The 23,407-nt window shown below is 38.5% G+C and overlaps 5 protein-coding genes and 1 pseudogene across 18 annotated transcripts; 1 reads left to right on the top strand and 5 right to left on the bottom strand.

Annotated features, from left to right (window-relative positions):
• Positions 1-835: 835 nt before the first annotated feature.
• LOC137744174 (ethylene-response factor C3 pseudogene) lies at positions 836-1,808 on the bottom strand (annotated as a pseudogene).
• A 5,383-nt stretch (positions 1,809-7,191) lies between these two features.
• LOC137745410 (patatin-like protein 2) lies at positions 7,192-10,262 on the bottom strand. Its single transcript, XM_088681804.1, has 3 exons — positions 9,485-10,262; positions 9,236-9,411; positions 7,192-9,118 (listed from the first exon to the last, which is right to left on the bottom strand). Exons 1-3 carry the CDS (start codon positions 9,755-9,757, stop codon positions 9,061-9,063), a joined length of 507 nt encoding a protein of 168 aa, XP_088537930.1. The 5' UTR covers positions 9,758-10,262; the 3' UTR covers positions 7,192-9,060.
• LOC137744866 (rubisco accumulation factor 1.1, chloroplastic) lies at positions 7,224-8,773 on the top strand. The gene has a single exon (XM_068484674.2). The coding sequence runs from the start codon at positions 7,224-7,226 to the stop codon at positions 8,574-8,576; it is 1,353 nt and encodes a 450-aa protein (XP_068340775.2). The 3' UTR covers positions 8,577-8,773.
• LOC148692127 (patatin-like protein 2) lies at positions 9,845-11,562 on the bottom strand. Its single transcript, XM_088681600.1, has 6 exons — positions 11,544-11,562; positions 11,217-11,287; positions 10,668-10,754; positions 10,355-10,554; positions 10,172-10,262; positions 9,845-10,057 (listed from the first exon to the last, which is right to left on the bottom strand). Exons 1-6 carry the CDS (start codon positions 11,560-11,562, stop codon positions 9,845-9,847), a joined length of 681 nt encoding a protein of 226 aa, XP_088537726.1.
• A 637-nt stretch (positions 11,563-12,199) lies between these two features.
• Positions 12,200-18,852, bottom strand: LOC137745909 (uncharacterized). Of its 14 annotated transcripts, XM_088681884.1 has the most exons (7): positions 18,421-18,737; positions 17,990-18,047; positions 17,708-17,805; positions 16,594-17,466; positions 14,583-14,620; positions 14,378-14,463; positions 12,200-14,251 (listed from the first exon to the last, which is right to left on the bottom strand). In XM_088681884.1, exons 4-7 carry the CDS (start codon positions 16,751-16,753, stop codon positions 14,149-14,151), a joined length of 387 nt encoding a protein of 128 aa, XP_088538010.1. In that variant the 5' UTR covers positions 16,754-17,466; positions 17,708-17,805; positions 17,990-18,047; positions 18,421-18,737; the 3' UTR covers positions 12,200-14,148. The 14 variants fall into 14 exon arrangements, 6 of the variants coding, with proteins under 6 accessions (XP_088538010.1, XP_088538016.1, XP_088538013.1 ...); XR_015954326.1 differs by lacking the exons at positions 17,708-17,805; positions 18,421-18,737 and adding an exon at positions 14,722-14,769 and having other exon boundaries at positions 12,200-14,463; positions 14,598-14,620; positions 16,594-16,626; positions 17,316-17,466; positions 17,990-18,410; XR_015954325.1 differs by lacking the exons at positions 17,708-17,805; positions 18,421-18,737 and adding an exon at positions 14,722-14,769 and having other exon boundaries at positions 12,200-14,463; positions 16,594-16,626; positions 17,316-17,466; positions 17,990-18,410.
• A 2,940-nt stretch (positions 18,853-21,792) lies between these two features.
• LOC137745647 (peptidyl-prolyl cis-trans isomerase CYP19-3) lies at positions 21,793-23,102 on the bottom strand. The gene is made up of 2 exons (XM_068485636.2): positions 23,014-23,102; positions 21,793-22,492 (listed from the first exon to the last, which is right to left on the bottom strand). Exon 2 carries the CDS (start codon positions 22,471-22,473, stop codon positions 21,946-21,948), a length of 528 nt encoding a protein of 175 aa, XP_068341737.2. The 5' UTR covers positions 22,474-22,492; positions 23,014-23,102; the 3' UTR covers positions 21,793-21,945.
• Positions 23,103-23,407: the final 305 nt, after the last annotated feature.

Here is a 23,407-nt window from a genome sequence, read left to right on the forward strand (position 1 = left end):
ATTTTCGACTGGCGAATCGAATGAATTGAAGAAGATCAAGGGATGTAAATTAACAAAGAATGTGTAAGAGGCTAAAAACGGGGAACAATACTTGGCTACTCAAAGAATGAGTAGGAGTTTTACTAAAAAATGTTTGTTGCTGTTTTATAGATTTTCTTGTTTATGATAAAACCGTTCATATTATAAATTACTCTATAAAGATTGCCTATGCAAAAAATTAATTAAAACTAAGATTATTTTTAGTCATCGAATGGTATAAAACCAGTTAAACAGAATTGGTAAAAGCACCTACTAACCGTCTATGTCTTTATTACAATAGATTGACTAAATGACCTTAGTTTAATTCTTTTTTGCAGAGATAATCTTTTCAGAGTGATTCATAATATGAACGGTTTTGATGATAAACACAAATCTCTGTAATTCAAACATGAAATTTTTTTAGTAGGAGTTTCTACTCATCGTTGAGTAGCCAAACATTGCTAAAAAATGATTTTGTGACCTATATGTAAACCTTTGGTTGCGATTGCACCCGTTTTCAAATGTAAACTAATTAATTAATAACTGTTCGAACGGTCATAATCAAGGTCAAACACCAACAAAAATCTTATCTTCTTTGTTCCAAGTTAATCTAATCAAATATTACAGACTAAAATAGCAAACAACTGTACGTACACTAGTACTCTTGATCATGGAAAAGTACTTTACTCATCCATTATTTTGAAAATTAACAAGACAATTACAAAAAGTGAATTAAGTATAATTAAAGAAAGGAGTAATTAACTATAGTGACCGTCATCTTCTGATTCTTCTCCACATACTTTCCCAAAATTAGAAAACAAAAAGACAAGGTCCAAATGGTGTGGTTAACACTTGACACATGATGGACCTATGTGATTAACGACAGCTCGCTCCACGTATAGCTTCGGAAAGTTGGATACCGAAAACACAAGTAACGTGGTATGGGAGTGCAGCTAGCTCTCAGATATACTGAGTAGCTCCTCCAAATAGTCAGCGCCTAAATCCTCAAACACCACAACATTTTCCAACTGATCATCATCTTCTTCATCGTTCTTTTGATGCTGATTACGGTACAGTAATTTATTATTTTCGTTCATCGATGACCTTCTCTTCATGGAGTGCCTCCTCTTCAAGGCCAACACCGGAGACGAACCCTCTTCAAAGTCATACTCCATCTCCACAAGCGACTGATGAACCACGTCCACCGGAAAGTTGAGGACCGCCAAAGACCCCCGCATTGCAAATGCTGCTTGGTCATAAGCCAAAGCAGCAGCCTCCGCCGTGTCAAAAGTTCCCAACCAAACCCTAACACCGTTTCGCGTCGAATCTCTTATCTCTGCCGCAAACTTTCCCCACGGCCGCCGCCGAACACCTCTATAAGCAACCACTTGATCTTCGTCAGCAGTGGCACTAGAAGAATTCACTTCTTCATGGTCTTTGGAGTGAGTGGATGATACTCTTGAACCCGATGAGTTCCCATCTCCTGAAGGCGCCTCAGCAAGAACTCCATATAGAAGCATTTCTTCTGAGTCGTTCTCATTAAAGGGTAGCTGGGGAAAGGCTGATTGGTTGTGATGATCATTAGAGTTGAACATGTTCCATGAGAGATGATCATCGTGAAAATATTCTTGAGAGTTGAAGGAAGAAGAAGATTCGAACGAGAATTCAGAATTAGGGTTTTGGAAGAACGAAGAGTCCATCTTACTCAGGGAAGAAATAACAATTTGCAGAGTTTCTTCTTCTAGCTCTATACTTTGAACACGTATTGGACTGGATATTTCAGCGAGTGATGTTTGTTTTGGGGTTAAAAAAAAATATTTTGAACGCATAGGACTTTATATAGGGAGAGAAGGGAATTAAGGTCCCATTAGGACCCCTGTTTTAAAATATATAAAAATAAATAAAAATAATGGTGAAAAGGATAGAAAGAGAGATTAATTGTTTGAATAATATTTAAGCGGTCGTGAATGGGGACCAAGGGAGGAAGGGGTTGTTCCCACGTGAGTCAAAGAGACTCAGGGAGGACGATGGACATGGCGGCTGCAGCAGTGAAAAGAATTTTTGTGACGTCTACCCCGATGATTTCATCGTGCGATGTTACTTTTGGGGTTGAGGCCGTATTCATGAGGCAGATTGTCTGCCCCTGATTAGGTGTTATTTCTATCCCTTTTTATTTGTGCGATCACGTTTAAGTTACGTCAATATTTTATATTCTTATTATTTTTTATCTTATTATCTCTATAAAAAAATCAATATAAAATGTTGACGTAGTTTAACTGTGACAACATAAAATAAAAAAAGATGAGAAAGACATCCAAACAGAGGGCAGACAATCTGCCTCCGGTACTCATACCTCCACTTGCAAGTTATATGTTTGCATCGCCGGATCTAACATGGACTATGTTGTGTTGCATGTCCTTGTCACATACTTAACTCCATCTGGTAACCCTAGCTAAAATTAAAACGGGATGGCCAACTTAATTCCGTACAACTTCGACAAGAGGGTATGTATACCTGCTTTTCGCTGAAAGTGATTAGAAGGAAACGATCATCTAAAAGAACATCAACCCAAGCCAAAACCATACATTAAACCACATTTTCTGATTAATTAGGTTTATAAACTCTTCTTAATTATTGATTAAGTTGACGCCAATAGGGTACCTGTTATGCAGTTTATTTGTTTGATCACTAGCTAGGAAGACGATATTCGAATATAAAACATTTTCGAAAAAGAAATATCAGTAACCCTAATAGCTACGTGATGAATGAATTAGAATGAATAAATTGACCTTGAAATACTCATTGGAGGAGGGTTATAAGAAGCATATATGAAAATTTTGCATATCTCCGTGTCACACCTCCTGGATTGCATAACCTAGACATGACACAGGATGCCTATATTCATACAAATTTTCTCTCTCATCAAGGATATTGGTATTTACGCAGCAAATTCCCAATTATATGACCACTCATATTTATCAAAAAGCTAATATAGTAGTTGATGGTTTTGCTAATAGGAGTTGTTACTAGTACTTCAAAAATATTATTCTACACTTTTTACAAGTGTATTTTCTTTTCTAATTATAAAAAATTTGGAATGAAAAATGAGATTTTTAAAGTGCCCATAACGATTCTATTGTAATTTACCACATTATTATTCATTTCATTGAAGTATTCTACCGTTGATTTTTCAAGAATTAAATGAAAAGGGCAAATGAAAGTTGCCCCACTTGGGTTGGTTCAAATAAAGAAAAAAAAAAAAATTAAAAAAAAAAAAAAAACAAGAACAACAACAACAACATAAGGAGCAACACAATTTCCACTCAAAATTAATATGAAGTCTACTATTTGACTCCTTATATGTAGTCCTTATATTTGAGAATTTTGTTGAGGTACCCGTCGAGTCCCTATGTATTGAAATACTTTGAGGACTTCAATTCCGGCTCATTGGAAGTCATTTGTCCCTAATTTAGGGACTATATGGTTGTAAGGACTCCATTTAGGGTGGAGATGCTCTAAGGTCCTTATTTAGTGAGAACTAAATGCATATTAGTCAAAAATATTAGTTTAGATCCAAAAGCTTAAAATATTTGACAACTTAACAAAGCCAAAAAAAAAAAAAAAAAATTGTTTTCTAATGGTTCATGAATTTTAAGTTAGTTTTGCTTTGTTAAGTTATCAAATATTTTAAACTTTTGAATCTAAACTAATATAGTTTGTGGCTATTGTGCAATTAGTTGTCACATTTCCTCTAAATGAGAATATTAAGAGAGCAAATATACCGACAGCCATACGAAAGTAAATCGTTGATTGGGTTGGCTCGGGGAAGACGCTAGAATGAATGGGCTGGTTGTTGAGTTGGAAATGGGGATCATCCAGGGCTTTTGTTCTTCCTCATGTATGGGCCACCAAGAATTTTCGACAAGAAACCAAGAACCACTACTATACATACTCATTTGTCACTATCAATTCAACATGTTGGGAGAAACTTTCAAAGCATTAATGCAATTAATATTTGATGTAACTCGATCACAGTTGAGTTTTCTTTCCTTTAAAACAGAAAAATAAGATGGACCAGAAAAAAAAGAAGAGAAAAAATGGAAAATGAAAAGATAAAGCAAATATGCAGCCACAGGAAAACAAAATTGCCTATGGCCATTTGAGCTCTATTGGGATTTAGAAGGTGCATGAACCTGTATAAATCATTCAACGAGGTATACTGCTGCCTTCAAGTTTTGTGGCGTTTAAATTATTGGGCTCGGAAACTGCCATATTTTATTTATTTTTGGTGACAAGTTCTGTATTTTTGTGGTCCAGAGACCTCACGCGCATAATCTGGAAGGGCAGATATATGGGTTTTCAGAGGACGACCCGTTAAAAGGCCATCTATTATTTCATGAGGCCAATCTAGGTTCATTTCCCTCGTGGGAATAAGCTATATCTAGTTAAACATCACATCCATCCATTGCCCACAACGTTATCATGTCATCTTAATTGTTATACACAAGTTGTATATGTTTTTCTTTTGTGATATATACGTACAGAAATTGTTAAAAAAGAGAGTACATGTTGTATATACAAGTATTAGGAGATGAAGAATTGAATAGAGAGATTCGGATGCACGTTTAACAGCACATAATTACCATTTAAGATACAAACCGGATTGTTTGCTTGCTACTTTTATCTTTGCAAAAACCAAATTATGCTTTTGCATTTTTGTATAAATAAAATAAAAGATTAGGAAGATATTAAAGAGGATGCTATAGTTTGCATGGTTCACCAAGCAATCTGTAGAAACGTTTGATCACAGATTTAAGGCCAATGTCGTTAGATGCATGCATTTCTCTTGTTTCACCTATAAGATTTCAATGGTGTTACTTTTTCTGGTTATCTTTCATTAATATTAAGAGATCATAAAGAGATTATAAATTCTAATTAATATTTGAGTGTTGTAATGCTTGTCCCTCTTGTTCTTAACACAGCCTTTTTGACCAAGCATTATCCATAATTTGCCTTTTGATTAGCCCTCGTGCATGTGGTTGCATTTTCATACACCATTTCAAAGATAGAATATCTTTACTTAGGAATAGCCATACTTATTTGTATGTTTAATTTCATAACACGTAGACAACAAGACATTAATTGTATGGTCGTATACGTCGCTAGGGTTAGCTTCGTAGTTTTTTTTTTTTTTTTTTTGGTCAAAGAGATAAATAGTATTAAATTTGAATCGAAAGGTTTACATTCTCAGCTGAAGTATTAAATAGAAAAAGAGGATCAATACAATCCCACTCAAACAAGTCTCCTTCTTTAAAAACAAACGCTGCCACGGATTAGTTTCGTAGTTAAAGAACTAGAAAGGATGATGAATAACAGTAGAGTAAGTTCAGAATTCAAATCTTTTCAATATAACCATGACTACGTGTGTGTGTTACACACAAATATGTTTCAACTCAAATAAATACACACAAATATATAAATATCTACGTCAAACCAGACATGATTCCCATTGAAAAACAATAAAACAATATTTAAATATCTAGTTGTAAATCATTGTTGTCTGTTAAATTGGCAATGCTACAGCTTAAAACATCACGAAGACATAGGCCATGTGGTGCATTGTATGAAACCAGCCCATTGTCACTTTCAATGAAAGAAGATTCGGGTGATCCTTAATCTTATAAAATAAAACAAACATCCAAAAGGAAAATAAAGAAAGAATTACGGGATAACCTAGTTGTTGAGGAAGAATAAGCATGTGTTTCATACGGTGCGTTTTAAATTTAATTTCTGACGCTGGTGAATTACACGATAGTATTCAGAAAAATAATGAAATGCTTCTGTGAGTCTTTTCGACCTCCGATAGGGTAGACTAACATGACAAAGTCATCATCTGATTCTTTAAAAAAATAAAAATAATCAAGTTCTATAATAGGTACAGTCAAATTTCAAGTGATACATATAGTTTCAGTAGTATTAGTGAAAAAATGTTTATCTTAATTTCTCAAATTTTATCCTCAAATCTCTCAAATGCTTTGGATATGAATCTTATCTGACTGAATTATAACTAAGATATAAATGTACCCCTGCTTAATAATAAATTAATACAAGATTAGCAACTAAGATTGGTGCAGTTGTGTTGTGTGTTTCAAAAGCTGGTCAGGCTATAATCACTCCCTAATTACTTTGAACTAATTATCATTGTGTGTGTGACTGAAAAGAAGGTTGGTCAATCAAACTTCGATTGAAACGTATTTGAAAAGTCTTCCGAAGTTCAACTCTCTCCTATGAATTTTCGTGAAAAGATTCAAAGTCCTGACGTATGTGATTTCGTGGCTGTTGAAAAGCATTTTTTTTTTTTGGTCAAATGGAGAAAAATTAGGCTATACTAGTTATTTGTCAATATCTGCGTGCGAGACATTTATGCTTCTACAAAGGGTGAGGACCATTACGACCAAAAAACCTGCCCATCTAACCGCGCTGTCTCATACAACTACATTTGTTCCTGTAATCCATAACCTAATAGAGCGCAACAGCGAGAGGCAATCCGTCCGTATAGATCTTCTACCAAATTTATTGATAATAAACGAAAGTAAACAGAGAAGATACATGCAACTATGCCAAGAACTACAAAAACAAAAACGCAACATCCCCTTCGTAATCCCGCATTGTGGGTCTTAGTCGGACATCTCGGTGGTTTGTGAGTCTGCAAGAGTTAGTGAATTATACTGAATAATTAAAGGGAACTGTTATTAGTACTTTAAAAAAATTTATTCTGCACTCCTCACAAGTGTATTTTTATTTCTAATTATAGAAATTTTAGAGTGCAAAATGAAATTTGTAAAGTGCCAATAACACTACCCTGATTAAAAAACAAAAAAAAAGGCAAGGGCAAGGTGTTGTTGAATTGGGCCGATTTGTTCAGTAGGCTGGACAGTATTCATGGTTGATCATTTTTGGTTTAGATTGTCCCTGACCCTGAAGTGGGCATGGGTTAATTTGGGCCAATGATGATGGTCCTTGGCAAACACAACCAGTTGGCCCAGCCCAATAAAACTTCAATTGAATAACTGAAGTCTGCAAGTGAAAACTCTCTCTCTCTCATCCGGAAGCAGCATCATCATCATCATCATCAATGATGAGATAAGGGACAAACCTCCTCCCTCCCTCCAAAGTTTGCAAATTTCCAAAAACCCACCACCACCATGCTTTCGGTAACAGCAAACTCTCTCAAACCCTTCTCATCTTTCAACTCCACCACCACCACCACCTTCTTATCCTCCACCACCTTCCTCAACCCCCACCCACCACCCCTACACCACCCCAAACCCCTTTCCCCAAAACCCATCTCCGCCACTCTCACTCCTTCCTCCAGCTCCAAACAGCGGCAACAACAAGTCTACCAGCCATTCCGGCCGCCCCCATCTCCAATCCCCTCCAAATTCCGCTCCCTCGACGCCAATGGCCGCCTCGAGATCCTCGCCAACCGCCTCGGCCTCTGGTTCGAATACGCCCCCCTAATCCCCTCCCTAACCCAAGAAGGCTTCACTCCCCCCACCATCGAAGAAATCACCGGCATTTCCAACGTCGAGCAGAACCGTCTGGTGGTGGCGGCGAAGGTGAGGGATTCTTTAATCCAATCCAACACCGACCCAGAAATCGTTTCCGATTTCGACTTGGGGGGTTCCGAATTGCTGTACGAAATTCGGCTCCTGAGTGTCCAGCAGCGAGCTGCTGCTGCCCGTTTCATAATTGAGAACAAGCTTGATGCCAAAGGAACTCAGGATTTGGCCCGTTCGATAAAGGACTTCCCTCGTCGGCGGACCGAAAAGGGTTGGGAGAGCTTTGACTATTCCAGCGCTGGTGATTGTTTAGGGTTTATGTATTTTAGGCAGGCGAGGGAGCACAAGAATCCATCTGAACCTAGAACTGCTGCTTTAGAGCAGGCACTGAAGGTTGCACAGACTGATAAGGCTAAAAAGGTAATTTTGAAAGAGTTGGAGGGAGAGAGTGAGGAGAAGGAGGGGGAGGACGATGTTGCAGTGGGGGTTCGGGTGCCGGTTGTGAGGTTGAAGTTTGGGGAGGTAGCAGAGTCGACTAAAGTTGTGATCTTTCCGGTTTGTAGAGCGGAGGAGAAGAATAAGGATGTTATGGAGGCCCCGTGGGAGTGTAGGAGTGAGGGGGAGCTTGGGGTTATGGTGGCAGAGAAGGGGTGGAAGAGGTGGGTGGTGTTGCCGGGTTGGGAGCCGGTGGTGAGTTTAGAAAAGGGCGGAGTTGTGGTGTCGTTTAGTGATGCGAGGGTTTTGCCTTGGAAGGTGAATAGGTGGTATAAGGAAGAGCCTATTCTGGTGGTGGCTGATAGGAGCAGGAGGGAGGTGGAAGCTGATGACGGGTTTTATTTGGCAGCGGTGGATGGTGAGGGTTTGGGGTTTAGGGTTGTAAGGGGATCGGCATTGAAGGAAACTGGTGTGGAGGAGAGTTTAGGGACTGTGGTGCTTATAGTGAGGCCACCAAGAGATGAGACAGACGATCAATTGAGCGAAGAGGATTGGGAGTAGAAGTGTAAGAGTATGGTCCTTGTATATCACTCTTGTTACAATGGAGATTTATACAACTCATATAAGGATTTTCGGTAAGGTTGTTTAACCAGATTAGTCGTCATTGTTTTCAGAATTACTCTCTTAGGAGGTTTTGAACTGTTTTTCGTATGTTTATCTTATGTTCTGAATATTAAACGATTATCGACTTCACTAGATATGTTATCTTTTGTAATGTGTGTTCATTCTGTGTATCGTAATGAGCTCATTCGGTTTCAATAACAAAACAGAACAGTAATCTCTTGGGAAATGAGCCTCATTTTATTTATATATACTTTATGGAAGTACAACCCACTAAAAGTTTGAAACGAAAACCTCCACTACACACAGTCTACGATCGAGCAGGCTTGCAAGGGCACTAGAAACTTGGAAACCAAACTTGTTCAGCAAGCACATAGGTAGATAGTAGAAACTAGATACTAGGCACAAGAAAGATGAAATTTTATCAACGGGAGGAACTGGTTTGACATCCCCTTTTTTCATCTGACAGTTTCTTGGCGAACCTGTACAAATGCAACGAGTTACTGAAGAAACAGATGATAATTGTAAATCACAAAACAGATATGATGAAAAAAAGTGACTTGATCATATGATCAGCTTATAGTGTTCTTATTTCTTACTGTGCAAGTGCGTCTTTGTATTTGAATGTGTTGTTAATTGGTTCCAACAAGCTGGTCTCCAGTTTCAGTGCTGAAAAAGGTTTTTCGAGGAGTTGATTCCCAATCTTCTCAAGGTGCTCGAGATTTTCTTTGAGGGAGTCATCCAGAACAGCTTCAGTGTATTTCAAGCTATCATCCTGCATCCATGGCATTAAATAATCAGCCGGAAGTAAGGTATCTTTCTTCATTCTTTGGTGGTTTACTATGTACCTGGATCCGGAGATAGTTATCAATGTAGCCGGAAACGTTGAAGAAAGCAGACATGTAAATGTCAACCATGTCTTCTGTTGCAGTTGTCAAAACATCAAGTAAAGGGGTGGTATCTTTTGGGCCTACGAACCATTGAAAGATTCCCCACGGTTCATCTTCTTTAACCTCAAGCTTCTCATCCCTCTTCAAGGATCCAGTACCCAGGGACAGAACAAGAAGCTTGCTACTATCAATGTTCTTCAAGCAATGTGCCACATTTTTATTTGGTGACATCTCCTTAGCACTCTCAATGATTGCAAGCAAAGTCCGCAACAATTTTTACACGAATCAGTTTGATCAAAATCTTCAATTAATGAACGTCTAAGAGTGTATATGTACCGGATTGTTGGCTGCAACGCCACCATCGATGAGGTTAAATTCTCTCGGGAGTCGTCTTGATGGTGTGTGCGTGAAATGGTAGGACGGGAGATAATATGGTGCTGCGGATGTGCCAATGCAGACATCTGCTAGCAGAACATCCTCTGATTCATTACATTTCGCCTCTGAGGTGGAGAAGCCGACTGGTTGGTGAAACTTGATATCATAAGAGGGGATGATAACGTTGGTTATAGTCTCGTGAAGCCGTGTTTTCCCAACTGTCTACCTGATTCTGTCGCGCAGGACAGAACCTTCGTATTTGGGGCGTACTGTTTCTTTCTCGACCCATGACAGGATTTCCGCCACCTTTTCTACCTTCTGTCCGACCCATCCAGCCCATGTTTCAAGCCACTCAGGTATGCTGGAAGGACCAATCCAACAGTTCAATTCATAAGATACATACAGTGAGATTGTTATCAGCACTTCAAAATAGTCTCGCCTTATGGAACATACATTCGAGCGGTTTGGGTCGGTTCGTGAGGGAATATGTATGGATTCTCATCAAAATAAAACTTCTTGAGTTCATGTGCTTCAAACAGAGGTTGCTTTTTATCATTTGGTGTGGTAATCATAGCGGTAACAAGGCCTCCTGTGCTGGTTCCAGCAATGTGGTCAAAGTAGTGTGCAATCCTTGCATCTTTTCCATCCAGTTTCTATTCGTTTAGGAGGAAACATTTTGTAAATCAATCAATTAGGTAAGAATGATGAACAAATTCAAGGTTCCGAAGAAACGAAAAAAAAGTATGGCGCACGCAGACACGCTAACCTGGAGTTCGGACTCGAGAAAGGCGAGCATGGTTGCCGGAATGATGCCTCTCACTCCTCCTCCATCAATGCTAAGGATAGTGGTAAACTTTCGACCATTTGATCATGATCACCATGGAAGCAATGTAATCAGATTCACTTCTGAAATATAATTAGCAACAATTAACCCCCTTTGCACGCCTTTGTTATTTTCTGTTCCTATATTAACAAGGTGTACAAAGAGAGAACAGACACGTGCGGAAATTGCTTCTCTGAACTATAATAATGTAGCTAACAAATCTCACCAGCAGCTCCCGTTGTACTTTCAAGTAATGGGAGTGTGATATCTTTGGGTATTCAACTTCAACCTCCCCCCTTTTTATATGCAATGTTGTGAAAACATGACAACCTTCAAATCTGGAAGCAATTGACAAAACCCATCACCTAAATGTAGCTAAAATACACATTTGCTTTGTAAAGTCTATCGGCAGATCTTGGAGCTTCTTCTTTTTCCTTTCTAAAAGTTTTGAGTATGTACACAATGTGCATAAACCATGTGAACTACCTATACCCCTTCACGTTTCTCACCACCCTCGGGCTCGGCAGACCGTCTCTGGTTCTTGTTACGGTCTTCGACGGCCTCTGAACGTAGTAGGGTTCTACTACAAAACCAATTAGCGATATTGGAAAGTAACTCAACTCTTTATAAGCCCTTGCATGGTTTGGTCCATCACAGATGTGGAATTTTGTTCTCATATTCTCGCACGCCCCCTTATATGCACAAATTGGGTAATGTGGAACACATGGTCGTTGAGCTTCACATATGGGATAAACCTACTATGGTACCGTGAAGGAAGTTTGGGGAGTAGCCCAATTCATTATAAGCCCATGCATTCACCGATGCGGGACTTCCTCATATTCTCATTGTGAGGATGTGAAGGAAAAAGAGTCTCACATCGTCAAAAGATAAACCTTGCAAGAGTTTATAAGAGGTTGAACTACTCCACATATTGCCAATTGGTTGAGCTTATAACAAATTGGGCTACTCCTCATTTGCCAATTGCTTTTATGGTGAAACCTCAACTTCTTTTACCATCAGAGAGCTAGGTTGGCCCATGTATGAAGCCTAATGGCCACACGTGCTCCATGTCACCCGATTCGTGTTGTCCATATGTTTGGCTTGAAAATTCACCACGCATGAGAGGGAATGTGAAGGTGAAAGAGTCTCACATCAATTAAAGGAGGAAACTTGCAATGGTTATAAGAGGTTAAGCTACTTCACATATTGCAAACTGATTTTATGGTTTGGTTTCATTCTTACAAAATGCCTCCTCAAGGCCTGTTTAGCACAATTTGGAATGGACTTTGACATGGTTCCGTTAGTATCCGACCTCATTACAATGAAAGAACCCAAAATTTCACTATTTCTTCGTAATCGCATTATAGTCTTAGATCATCTCCAATCATACTTTCTGTTTTTAAGTCGTTAAAGATGTTCCGAGTCACCACACACAATAAGAAAATAAATAACCGCAATTATACACATTCGAAGCATTTAAGAAAATATACATCCATTCAAAGTATTGTTTGCATTACATCACTTTTCTTCAAACAAAACACAATTTTTGCTTGAAACTACGTGCATGCTGCAACCTCTCACTAATGAAATAATCGCGTGCTGCTTCATTGTAAACCTATGTAGTCGCAATTAAGTTTCACAAAGCTAATTTTATTCATTATTAAAACTCTCCAGCAGCCACTCAACACTATGGTCTGGTGGTATTCCTCTTCACTTAGAAGTGAGAGGTCTTACCAAATTAGGTTGCTCATTGTGGAGGATAGCCAAACTCCCCCTCCTCTTATTGTAAAAACTAGAAAATATGCCCGCGCGTTGCTGTGGGACTTGAATGCATCAGCCTGAATAAGACACATTTAACTTGAATAAATTAAACATAATGATGAATGAATAGAGGGATAGATGAGTGAAAGGAGTCGGTAAGATAAGCAACTTGGTTTTTATATATATATTCAACATAGCTGATATGAAAAGACATTGAACAATTAGCAGGATGAAGTTGAACATTCTTGATTACAAAAGATGTGGTTGCAAAAAATCCTCTGTTTCCATAAGAAACAGAAGCAACATGCAGTTCACAAATATATTGTCTCTGAAGTTAAGACGACAAAATATGTCCTGCAGGCCAGCTGCCTGTTTTAGAAGTTAACAAAAAACATTAAAAGTAGTCTGTTTTTGTTTCAGCAGCTAAGCTTTCAAGCACTAATGTTCAAAGAAAAAAAAAAAAAGCAGGACGCCTATTTCCGTAAGAAACAGAAGCAAGATGCAGTCCACACACATTTTGCCCTTGCGGTTAAGGTAGCAAAATATATGGCCTATAGGCCTGGCACCTGTTTCAGCAGTAAACAAAAAACAAAAAAACTGTTCCATTGTTGTTTCAGCAAGTTTTCAAGCACATGGTAACTCCAAGAAAACAGAATGTTGGAAGATATAAAAACAATGCTAATTTCAAGCAATAAACTATCTCTGAAAAATTAATACCTCAAGTTTGTTTTCCCAATCTACGCCATAAATATTATTTAAAATTGAACCAACCTTGACAAATACACCCAAAATTAGAATTAGTAATAAGAAACTAAAATAAAAGCAAGAAAAATAAAAATTGAAAATTGATAGGACTTACGAATGCCTATCTTTTCTTCCTTCCAGAAAACTACTCAAGAAACAATGAGATAAAGGGTTCCAAAAATAAGAAATATAAGCATTTTTCCAAGTTACTGCGTCTCCTACCGAAAATGTGAAATATTAATGTTGCATAATAGAAGAGAAAACAACAATAGATTTCTTTTATGCACTGCATTTTTCCAACTTAACCCAATATAACAGCTTTCCACAGCATTATATTGTTATCCTGGGGTGCCCCGCTAATCCCTGCAGGCGGGTCCTGTTGCAGCCTCTTCAAGTCTCTCATCAGCCTCTTCCTTACAAGAGTTGACGTTGCTAATTTGCTACCACCCATATATCATGAACCCAATTTAATAAACCGTATTTTAAGATTAACTATGCATTGAAAGAAAACCAATTTCATTTTTTCTTTTCCAATGCCTGCCACAACATCAAAACCCACATTTCTACACCAAATTGCACACAAAAGATATTGGGGCAACTCATTTGCGCAACTTAAACACATAATTACCGATACAAATACTTTAAACTACAACGTGGATAGCTTCAGCTGAGCTAGCTATACACAAATTCAAAGTTCAAGACTTGAAATCAGGCTCAAAAACTGGAAATTTCACTTCAATTAAGCAGCTTTTCAGATGTTTACAACTTAAATATGCATGATAACAAAAAGAATCAACCTTTCTTCACTAATTGGACACTAACCAAAAAATCCTAATTCATATTATTCAGATCACACATCCATACATACCTGAGAATGCTTAATCCCATAAATTAACAAAAACTCTACTACCCTAAATTCCTAATCCCACTTGACTTCATTGCCCCACACCTGTGTGCCATGTCTCCCATTAACTAAAAACAGTCCCAAATCACACCAGCCAGCCATACAAAGCCACCGGCCACTTCAAATATTAGGCACGATTCAGGTAACCAGATTGAACGAACAGAGTTCAGATAACGAAATGCAATATAGTAAAATTCAAGAACATGATTCAGAGGATTTGAACTATATTGTGTTGAAAACTCACCAAAGAGCGACGGTTCCAGGGCGGTAGCGGTCAGGGTTCTTGACTCCTCCAGTTGTGGCCCTTGTGGGTGCAGATTTTATTGCAGCCTATACAAAATTAAGACAATTAGCAACTTAGATCCAATAATGTGATTGTTTCTTGGAAAAATTCGCTTGCAATTATTAATTCTAATTTTCTAGCCATTAGAAACCCAAACGAAACGCACCTTGGTAGCAAGTACCTTCCCTTTCCGCAATTCTTTTCCTGGAAAAAAAAAAAATTCACATGCATATTTATACACATAAAAGGTTGCAATGAAAAATATGAACAAATGATCTGCTGAAGAAACAAAAAAAATTAAATACCTCACTTAAAAGGAAAGTTAGCTCCAGCTACAGAATGAAAATCTATATCTTCAACATGAAAATCAATGGAAAAATTAAATACCTCACAATATATGCAATAGTTCAATGAATTAGAGACTTAAGACCTATTAAAGTTGTTATTCTTCGAAATACAGCAGCATAAGCAATCAAGTTGACGCATATTTCAATCAAACTGATGCCTATTTCAATCGAGCCTCATTAAAAATAGAAAATACAGCAGCACAAAGCATAACGGAAGCTTGGAAATGGAAAAGGAACCTGCAATTAGGTTTCTTTGAGAAGCAAAAATGGTAGAACAGAACCCAGAATCACAAAGACAGAGACAAACTGGAGTGAGTCGGAGGATACAGTAAGACCGGACCTTTCTACCAGGCAAAACAATAGACTGCCAATGAACTAAACAACCTAAACAAATCTATGACAACTTTAAAGAAGGAAAAAAAATATATCTATGACAATTTGAAGAAAGCAGATGGCAAATCAAACAGTAAACAATGAATTAAAAACAATAAACTCATCCATACAATGTTGATGTTTTCTTCATCAGAAAACGTCTCCTGATTCAAACTTAGTACCTTAAATCAAAATGAGGAATACCTACGTATGAAAAAATTGTACTCTCCTACGTTGAACTCCATAACCTTTTGGTAGACTATCTCATCAACAAATAAGAGGGTATCAGTTCAACCATTTATCCAATCTACATGACGAAAATGGCTAATTTCGATTTTCTTAGAAGCAAAGGACAAAAAACAACCAAGAAACAAAGCAATTAACATAGCATAACCCCCTAATTTACAAAGACATACAGCTAACCCTAGAGGTGAACTAAACAACCTACAAAGATCTATGACAATTTTAATGAAGGAACAAAATATCTATAACAATTTTAAAAAAGCAAATGATCAATCAAACAGTAAAGGATGAATCAAAATATCTTCAACTTGCACAGTTTGTTCTCTGCTTCCTGGAGCCTACTCAAAGCCTCAACTGCAGCCCTACTCCTTGTTGCCTACATCTCAACCATAGTCTCTCCCGTTGGCGTGGCCATCTCTCTCACCAAAATAATCTCATCAGTTCGAATTCCCTAATTCAATCTCTCTTTCCTGCCGTCAGCTTCCTGTGCTTCGCACCGTTTGGTTTTACTTTCATTAAAAAATTAGAGACCTGAATTATGGTGAGAGAACTCATCGATTGAGAAAGGGAGCAAGCAAGCAGAGGCAGGCAACAGAAGGGTCAGTTTTGATTTGAGTGATTCGAAGCTGCTTTGTTTTCACCTTATCCCCAAATCACAATCTCCTCTCTCTCTCTCTCTCTCTCTCTCTCTCTCTCTTTCCCTAAATCACGCTCTCCTCTCTTTCTCTCCCATCAAATCGACCACTTAATCCCCCCCTTTTGTCCCGAAAATCCTCCCCATTTTTCTCCCTGAAATGCTATACCCATCCCCCAAACCCAAATCTGCTTGTGACACTGACATCACCCCTAACCCCAAATACAGCAGCCTAACTAACCCAATAATTTTTTACTCAAAATACAATAATTTGAGAAAGCAATTGACTGAATGGCCTAGACTGTAAACTAAAGTACCAGTAAGTAATTAAAAAATGACAATGAGCCCAAATTATATGCACCCAAATGAGGGGGGAAAAAGAAAGAGGAAAACTTTAAGATACAGGGGCAATGGGGTTTGCAGATGATAAGCATTAATCCATGGAAAATGGAGATTGATAAGTAAATTAGCAAATGAGAATATCTGCACCTTTCGAAAATTGCAGTTGCATGAAATCAATTGCTGGAATTAAGAATATCTGAACATAGAATGTAACGAAATTGCAATTAACAGGAACACACCTGCATAGCCTTCGCGAGCACCTTGACATCTAGCTGCAAAATTTGAACAACAGTGTTTCCAGAAAGCTAAAAAGACTGAAATCAGACAGCATCCGAGCACACGGACAAAACCCCAAAAGTTACAAAATAAAAGCAATTGTGGAAATGCTAATAGATTCATTGTCCAACCCTCATATCTATTTCCCCACAAAACCAAAAAAAAAAGGTTAGTTTGCTCCTCTCTGAAGCAAAGGGAAAGAAAGAAGGGAAGAGCAAAATAAAAGCAAAAGGGCAGTCTAAACCTAGACGCCAAGCATAATAAGTACAACTACTGCTAAAACCATTTGTCAGATCATACGAAACATGAATCATGAACATAAACGCAATAGAGTTTCCCTCATGGAATCCTCAAATAATCTGGTAGAGGTTGGATCACCCAGAGACGAAGAAACAATAGTCCTACCAAAACAGAAGCATGAAAAAAAAAGTTCTAAGAATTAGAAAAACATCATCCTCCATACCTGATGAGATATCTGTCTGCAAGGTGTAATCATTTGCATGTTCAATCAAAAAAATAATAAGATTATATTGCTTCCTGCATTTGTTACGAACTCAAATACAATAACAACGAGAAAATCAATGTGTCCCTAAAAAATGCCTGTTGTGTTTCCTTATTGAAATCTGAAGGACCAAAATAGCTTTAAGACGGCCTAAGAAAATGGATTCATATACTATGATCTTACCAAAATGTTTGTGCTCCCTGATTCATATTCAAATTCAAGCTTTTCTTCATCACTTTGCGCATATATAGATTGGAGGGTAAAACGTGTAACGGGGATTCCATTGGGACACTGGTGTTCATCCATCACAATCTGCAAAATTGACGAAATTGACCTGTAAATATATGACTACCAAAATGGCAACAGAGGCAACAATTACGTTCCCTAAGCAATCCAATAACCACCAGAATCTCTCAATCATTTAAACTCACAGTTGAATTCATTAGTTTGCTTATTCATTCCAGTTATGAATATCTTTGTAGGACTGTTGGAATAACGTTTAAAAAAAATTAAAGAGACAGTAACAACATGAAATTGATCAAGATACAGAGGTAAAACAACAAAACACAGAATACCAGGTATTGCTGGATGTAGATATCCAAAACAAAGGCACCCATCAATTGATCTAATTACGTATCCATTCCCTATCCATGGCATACAAAGTATCTACTCCCTGTTTACATGTTATAAAACATTTAGTAGACCAGCAATCAAAATCCATAACCCTAACTGTTGTATACACTAAGCTCTGCAACTGAAAATGTTAAATTAAAGTTTCCAACTTAAAACCCTAAATTAAATCCTACAAATTGAAATAGCAGAAACAGAATTAGAGAGGAGAAGGAAGAATCACTGACCTTTGAGTTGTTGGAAGCAGAAACAGAATTAGAGATGGTTGTCTCTTTTCATCCACCCCTGAAAATAGAACCCACAATTGTAATATAATATCCAACCATAGGTCAAGAATCAAATTAACCCAGCCCTGTGTACAGAAAAATTGAACAAATTTATACATTTATATGTACGTATATTCCAGTAAAAAAGATTGAAATGCACTGAATCCTAAATTGCAAAACTACGTCAAACTGAATAAGAGAAGCCGAGAGGGAGTGGGACGGAGAGAAAACCCTAAAAACAGAACCCTCTCTCAACCTAATACAAAATCCAGCCAAAAAAATCCATTTCAATTTTGACAAAACAAATCGAAAAAGAATAATGAAAACCTAAACGAATTACAGAGGAACTGATGGGTTTATGCATCAGCAAGGGGAAGAAAAAAGCGACATACCTTCCCGCCGCCACTCAACCCCTCGCGTTGCCCCCATCACCTCGATCCGATCGAATCATGGAGGCTTGGCCCGATCGAAACGAAGCACAGCCTCTCTCCCCCCTTGAAATCTGAAATCCCCACCCCAAAAAACCACGCATGGGCCTTCCTGACGCAAAAGGTGGAGTAAGACGACATTAGCGAGAGAAGGGAGACGGCGGCAAGAGGAGGATAGGACAGAGGCAAAACCATTTGCGTCGTTCTCGCGGGGTCTGCGAGACAGAAGAGGCAAGGAGGGTTTGAGAAGGAAATGGAAAAGGCCGGCTTAACCATTGTTCTTCCTTTCCCACGATCATCAACAACTGTACATCAAGATTAGCGGCAGAGAGAGGCTGTGGCAGTCTTGTAAATAAACTGAAATGTCTTACAAAACACTGTTCATATAAATAGTGCGATTTCCCCTCCTACTTTAGACTAAAGTAATATCGATGTACTAAAAAAATAAAAATAAAAAAATCCTCCAACGAGGTTAATTAGCAAAAATTAAAGAAAAAAACCCTCCGGCAAGGTTTGTCACAAAAAAAGCGTATAACCCTCCACCAAGTTGTCTCTAAAATGAAAAAGGACAAAAAAAAAACCCTCCAGCAAGTTGTATAAGAAAAATAAAATAAAAACCCTCCTGCAAGTTGTATGAGAAAAAGAAAAATAAAAACCCCTCTAGCAAGTTGTAATCCTTATATAAATCGACGGGAAGCCTCACTCATAATTCATTGAGCTGAGTTTATTCAAAGCATTCATCCTAAGCATTTCCTTTTTCTTTCAAATGGCGTCTAACTCTTGCAGCCCTTCCAACGTTTCCAACTTTCTTACGATTAAACTTGACCCTACCAATTACCCTCTCTGGCAAGCCCAGATGCTTACCTTGCTTCGTAGCAGGAATCTCGTCTCCTTTGCTGATGGCACTAGCAAATGTCCTCCTGCCTTTCTCAAAGATGATGAGGGCAAACTTACTGATACTGTGAATCCGGAGTTTGAACCATGGATTCAACAAGATAATATGGTTTTGTCCTGGATCAAGAGGTCTGTTCATCCCACTGTGTTGGGTGCCCTATTCGGGAAAACCAGTTCTCATTCTGCATGGACCTGTCTGCGCGAAACCTATGATTTGCAGCCCACTGCCCGTCTTCTTCAACTTCGCGGTGAGCTGATGAACACCCACCACGGCGACTCCTCCATTTCTGAGTTTCTCAATCGTGTCAGTTGCCTTGCTGAGGCCCTCTCCCTATCTGGTGCTCCTGTTTCTGACTCAGACATTGCTGCCATTGTTCTTAAAAGTGTTGGCCCTGCATGTGAAAGCACTGTGGCTTCTCCTCAGGATCGTGATGGAACCATATCTCACAGTGCGTCAGAGGCCCTTCTGCTCACTGCTGAGCGGAAACAAAGGATGCAAGCTGTCGTCTCTGTTGATGCTAGACCCACTGCTCCCACTGCTACTCGTGGCGGTCGCCCTGGTACCTTACGTGGTCGTGGCAAAGGCTATAGAGGTAATCGTGGTCGCCGGAATGGTGCCTCTCACTCCTCCTCCATCAATGCTAAGGATAGTGGTAAACTTTCGACCATCTGATCATGATCATGTTGGACGAAGTCAGCTGTCCAGCACATCACCGAAACCTGTGGAGTTTACTTTGGTTTAAACTTCTATCTTTTCAGCCGTTCCTAGTTTATAGGAATGATTGGTATTTGTTTCTGTTGTAATCTGATCTTGTGGTTGTAATCCTATCTTTAGGATCTGATTGTATTTTAGTTGTTCACAACTTCTTGTATCTAGGGTTTTCAAACCCAATCTGTAATTATGGAAGTATTATAAATACATGCATCCCATGATTGATGGGGTATGAAATTGAAGTGAAACAAACTGAGTCTCTAGATTTTACAGATCACCATGGAAGCAATGTAATCAGATTCACTTCTGAAATATTATTAGTAACAATTACAAAAGAAAAAGTGATTTATGCACCCTTTTTCTCCTTTTGCACGCCCCTGTTTCTTTCCCCTCCTAGATAAGCAAGGCATGCGGAGAGAGAACAGAGATGTGTGGAAATCGTTTCTCTGAACTATAATAATGTAGCTCACAAAACTCACCAGCAGTTGCCATTGTACTTTCAAGTAATGGAGTGTGTGATATCTTGGGTATTCAACTTCAACCTCCCCCCTTTTTATATTCAATGTTGTGAAAACATGACGACCTTCAAATCTGGAAGCAATTGACAAAACCCATCACCTAAATGTAGCTAAAATACACATTTGCTTGTATAAAGGCTATCGGCAGATCTTGGAGCTTCTTCTTTTTCCTTTCTAAAAGCTTTGAGTACGTACAAAATGTGCATAAACCATGTGAACTACCTATACCCCTTCACGTTTCTCACCACCCTCGGGCTCGGCAGACCGTCTCTGGTTCTTGTTACGGTTTTCGATGGCCTGTGAACGAAGTAGGGTTCTACTACAAAACCAATTGGCGATATTGGAAGTAACTCAACTCTTTATAAGCCCTTGCATGATTTGGTCCTTCACAGATGTGGAATTTTGTTCTTATATTCTCACACACCCCCATGTGCACAAATTCGGTAACGTGGAACACATGGTCGTTGAGCTTCACATATGGGATAAACCTACTATGGTACCATGAAGGAAGTTTGGGGAGTAGCCCAACTCCTTATAAGTCCATGCATTCACCGATGTGGGACTTCCTCATATTCTCACTATGAGGATGTGAAGGTAAAAGAGTCTTACATCGTCAAAAGATAAACCTTGCAAGAGTTTATAAGAGGTTGAACTACTCTCTATATTACCAATTGATTGAGTTTATAACAGGTTGGGCTACTCCTCGTATTGCCAATTGCTTTTATGGTAGAACCTCAACTTTTTCTGGTATCAGAGAGTTAGGTTGGCCCACGTATGAAGCCTAACGGCCGCACGTGCTCTACGTCACCCGATTCGTGTTGTCCACATGTTTGACTTGAGAATTCACCACGCATGAGAGGGAATGTGAAGGTAAAAGAGTATCACATCAGTTAGGGGAGGAAACTTGCAATGGTTATAAGAGGTTGAACTACTTCGCATATTGCAAATTGGTTTTATGGTTTGGTTTCATTCTTACAAAATGCCTCCTCAAGGCCTGTTTAGCACAATTTGGAATGGACTTTGACATGGTTCCGTTAGTTAATCCGACCTCATTACAATGAAAGAACCCAAAATTTCACTATTTCTTCGTAATCACATTATAGTCTTAGATCATCTGCAATCATACTCTGTTTTTAAGTCGTTAAAGATGCTCCAAGTCACCACACACGGTACAAAGATAAATAACCGCCGCGATTATACACATTCGAAGCATTTAAGAAAATATACATCCATTCAAGGTATTATTTGCATTACATCACTTTTCTCAAACAAAACACAATTTTTGCTTGAAACTTGAAACTAACTAGTCCTAAAAGCAACCCTAAGCTTATGACGTTACTTGAAACTTCCCCAACTATTCAAACATCAACACTCATCTTTTATCTGACCGCAATCTTCGATCACAACAGGTTCAGAAGTAGTCCCACGCTCTGAACCCACCTTTTCCATCTTCTCAACAACACTGTATCCATCGACCACTTTTCCAAACACAACGTGCTTTCCGTCAAGCCAAGGTGTGCTTGCGGTGCAAATGAAGAACTGTGAACCGTTCGTATTAGGTCCAGAATTCGCCATGGACAAAATTCCAGCGCCAGTATGCTTCAAGTTGAAGTTCTCATCTGCGAATTTCGCCCCATAAATCGACTCTCCCCCAGTTCCGTTGCCTCTTGTGAAATCTCCGCCCTGGCACATGAAGTTCGGGATAATGCGATGAAATGTGGATCCCTTAAAGTGCAGTGGCTTCCCTGATAATCCAATCCCCTTATCTCCGGTGCAAAGAGCACGGAAATTTTCAGCAGTTTTCGGGGTTTTATCAGCAAATAACTCCATTACAAGTCGACCCGCCTTCATCCTTCCGATCAGTATGTCAAAGAAAACTTTCGGGTTCGACATTTTCTCTACAACTTCCAATCTGTCAAAACCAATCACAACCACATCAGACCAAACATATAGATCAAATCAATTAACACATCAATTAATTCACAAAGACGATACTTTTGACATATTTTTCGTGATCTAACAACAAAATCGGGCAACAACTTTCAAAATTCTCACACTTTGAATAACAAAAACCCAATAAACAAATCAAGTAACAAATAAAGATTAACAAACCCCATCAAAGAACACAAATAAATTGATATCAACAGCAAGAATTAGCAATGTCATCATTCTTCGAAATCCTCGGGCAATGTCGAGAGGATATAGTAAAAAAAGAAGAAAGATTTATGATTTTGCACAATTTTTGAGCGCATGGGCTGTTCATATTTATCGCCCATAAGCCTTCGATATGTGCTTTTTCTCGATTCATTTATTTCACGATTGAAATATTAATTCTTTGGAAATGGGATCTAATGGCATCACAGATTGAACAGAAACGATAGAAACTTTGAATTACAGAAAAGATGGGAGAGAGAGAGAGAGAGATTACGTTACCTGAAGATGAGATTTGGATTGGAGACGAACAGTGAGGAAGATGAGATGAGAGGCCAGGGTTTAAGGTGTGTTTATATAGAGGCGCAAGGGGATGGGATGTAGGGTTTTGGATGAAATTGGTAATTTACTTTTGCAATGAGAAATTTTTCAGTGTGACAGGTACACTGGGTGGTACATTACGTGTTATTATACAAATGGTAGGATATATGTGTTAAAAAGTTAATAATTAAAAAATTAAAATTTTCTACCACTTATATAAAAATACGTGGTGTACCCTTCGTATTTCGATCACAATGAAAATTTTCTCTTTTGCAAGGTCGTCCTTGTTTTATGAGCATTTTTTTTCTTCTCACATTTACAATTCGCGATGACTCGTCTTGTTATATTGATTGAT

The sequence above is a fragment of the Pyrus communis genome, chromosome 12 (assembly GCF_041283825.1).
Source record: "Pyrus communis isolate YQ-2024b chromosome 12, ASM4128382v1, whole genome shotgun sequence".
In the NCBI taxonomy this organism is placed as follows: domain Eukaryota; kingdom Viridiplantae; phylum Streptophyta; class Magnoliopsida; order Rosales; family Rosaceae; genus Pyrus; species Pyrus communis.

Coding starts and splice junctions, on each gene's coding strand:
- LOC137744866 (XM_068484674.2), top strand. CDS start 7,224: ATGCTTTCGGTAACAGCAAACTCTCTCAAACCCTTCTCATCTTTCAAC.
- LOC137745410 (XM_088681804.1), bottom strand. CDS start 9,757: ATGTCACCAAATAAAAATGTGGCACATTGCTTGAAGAACATTGATAGT. Junction 9,412..9,484: donor ATAACTATCTCCGGATCCAG/GTACATAGTAAA, acceptor CCATGGATGCAG/GATGATAGCTTGAAATACAC. Junction 9,119..9,235: donor TACAAAGACGCACTTGCACA/GTAAGAAATAAG, acceptor GCATTTGTACAG/GTTCGCCAAGAAACTGTCAG.
- LOC148692127 (XM_088681600.1), bottom strand. Junction 10,555..10,667: donor TTCTCGAGTCCGAACTCCAG/GTTAGCGTGTCT, acceptor CTAAACGAATAG/AAACTGGATGGAAAAGATGC. Junction 10,058..10,171: donor CATGGGTCGAGAAAGAAACA/GTACGCCCCAAA, acceptor TATGATATCAAG/TTTCACCAACCAGTCGGCTT.
- LOC137745909 (XM_088681887.1), bottom strand. CDS start 16,753: ATGAATCTATTAGCATTTCCACAATTGCTTTTATTTTGTAACTTTTGG. Junction 14,621..16,593: donor TGCTCGCGAAGGCTATGCAG/GTGTGTTCCTGT, acceptor TTTTTTTTCCAG/GAAAAGAATTGCGGAAAGGG. Junction 14,252..14,377: donor CCTGGAACCGTCGCTCTTTG/GTGAGTTTTCAA, acceptor TAATATTTGAAG/TGGCCGGTGGCTTTGTATGG.
- LOC137745647 (XM_068485636.2), bottom strand. CDS start 22,473: ATGTCGAACCCGAAAGTTTTCTTTGACATACTGATCGGAAGGATGAAG.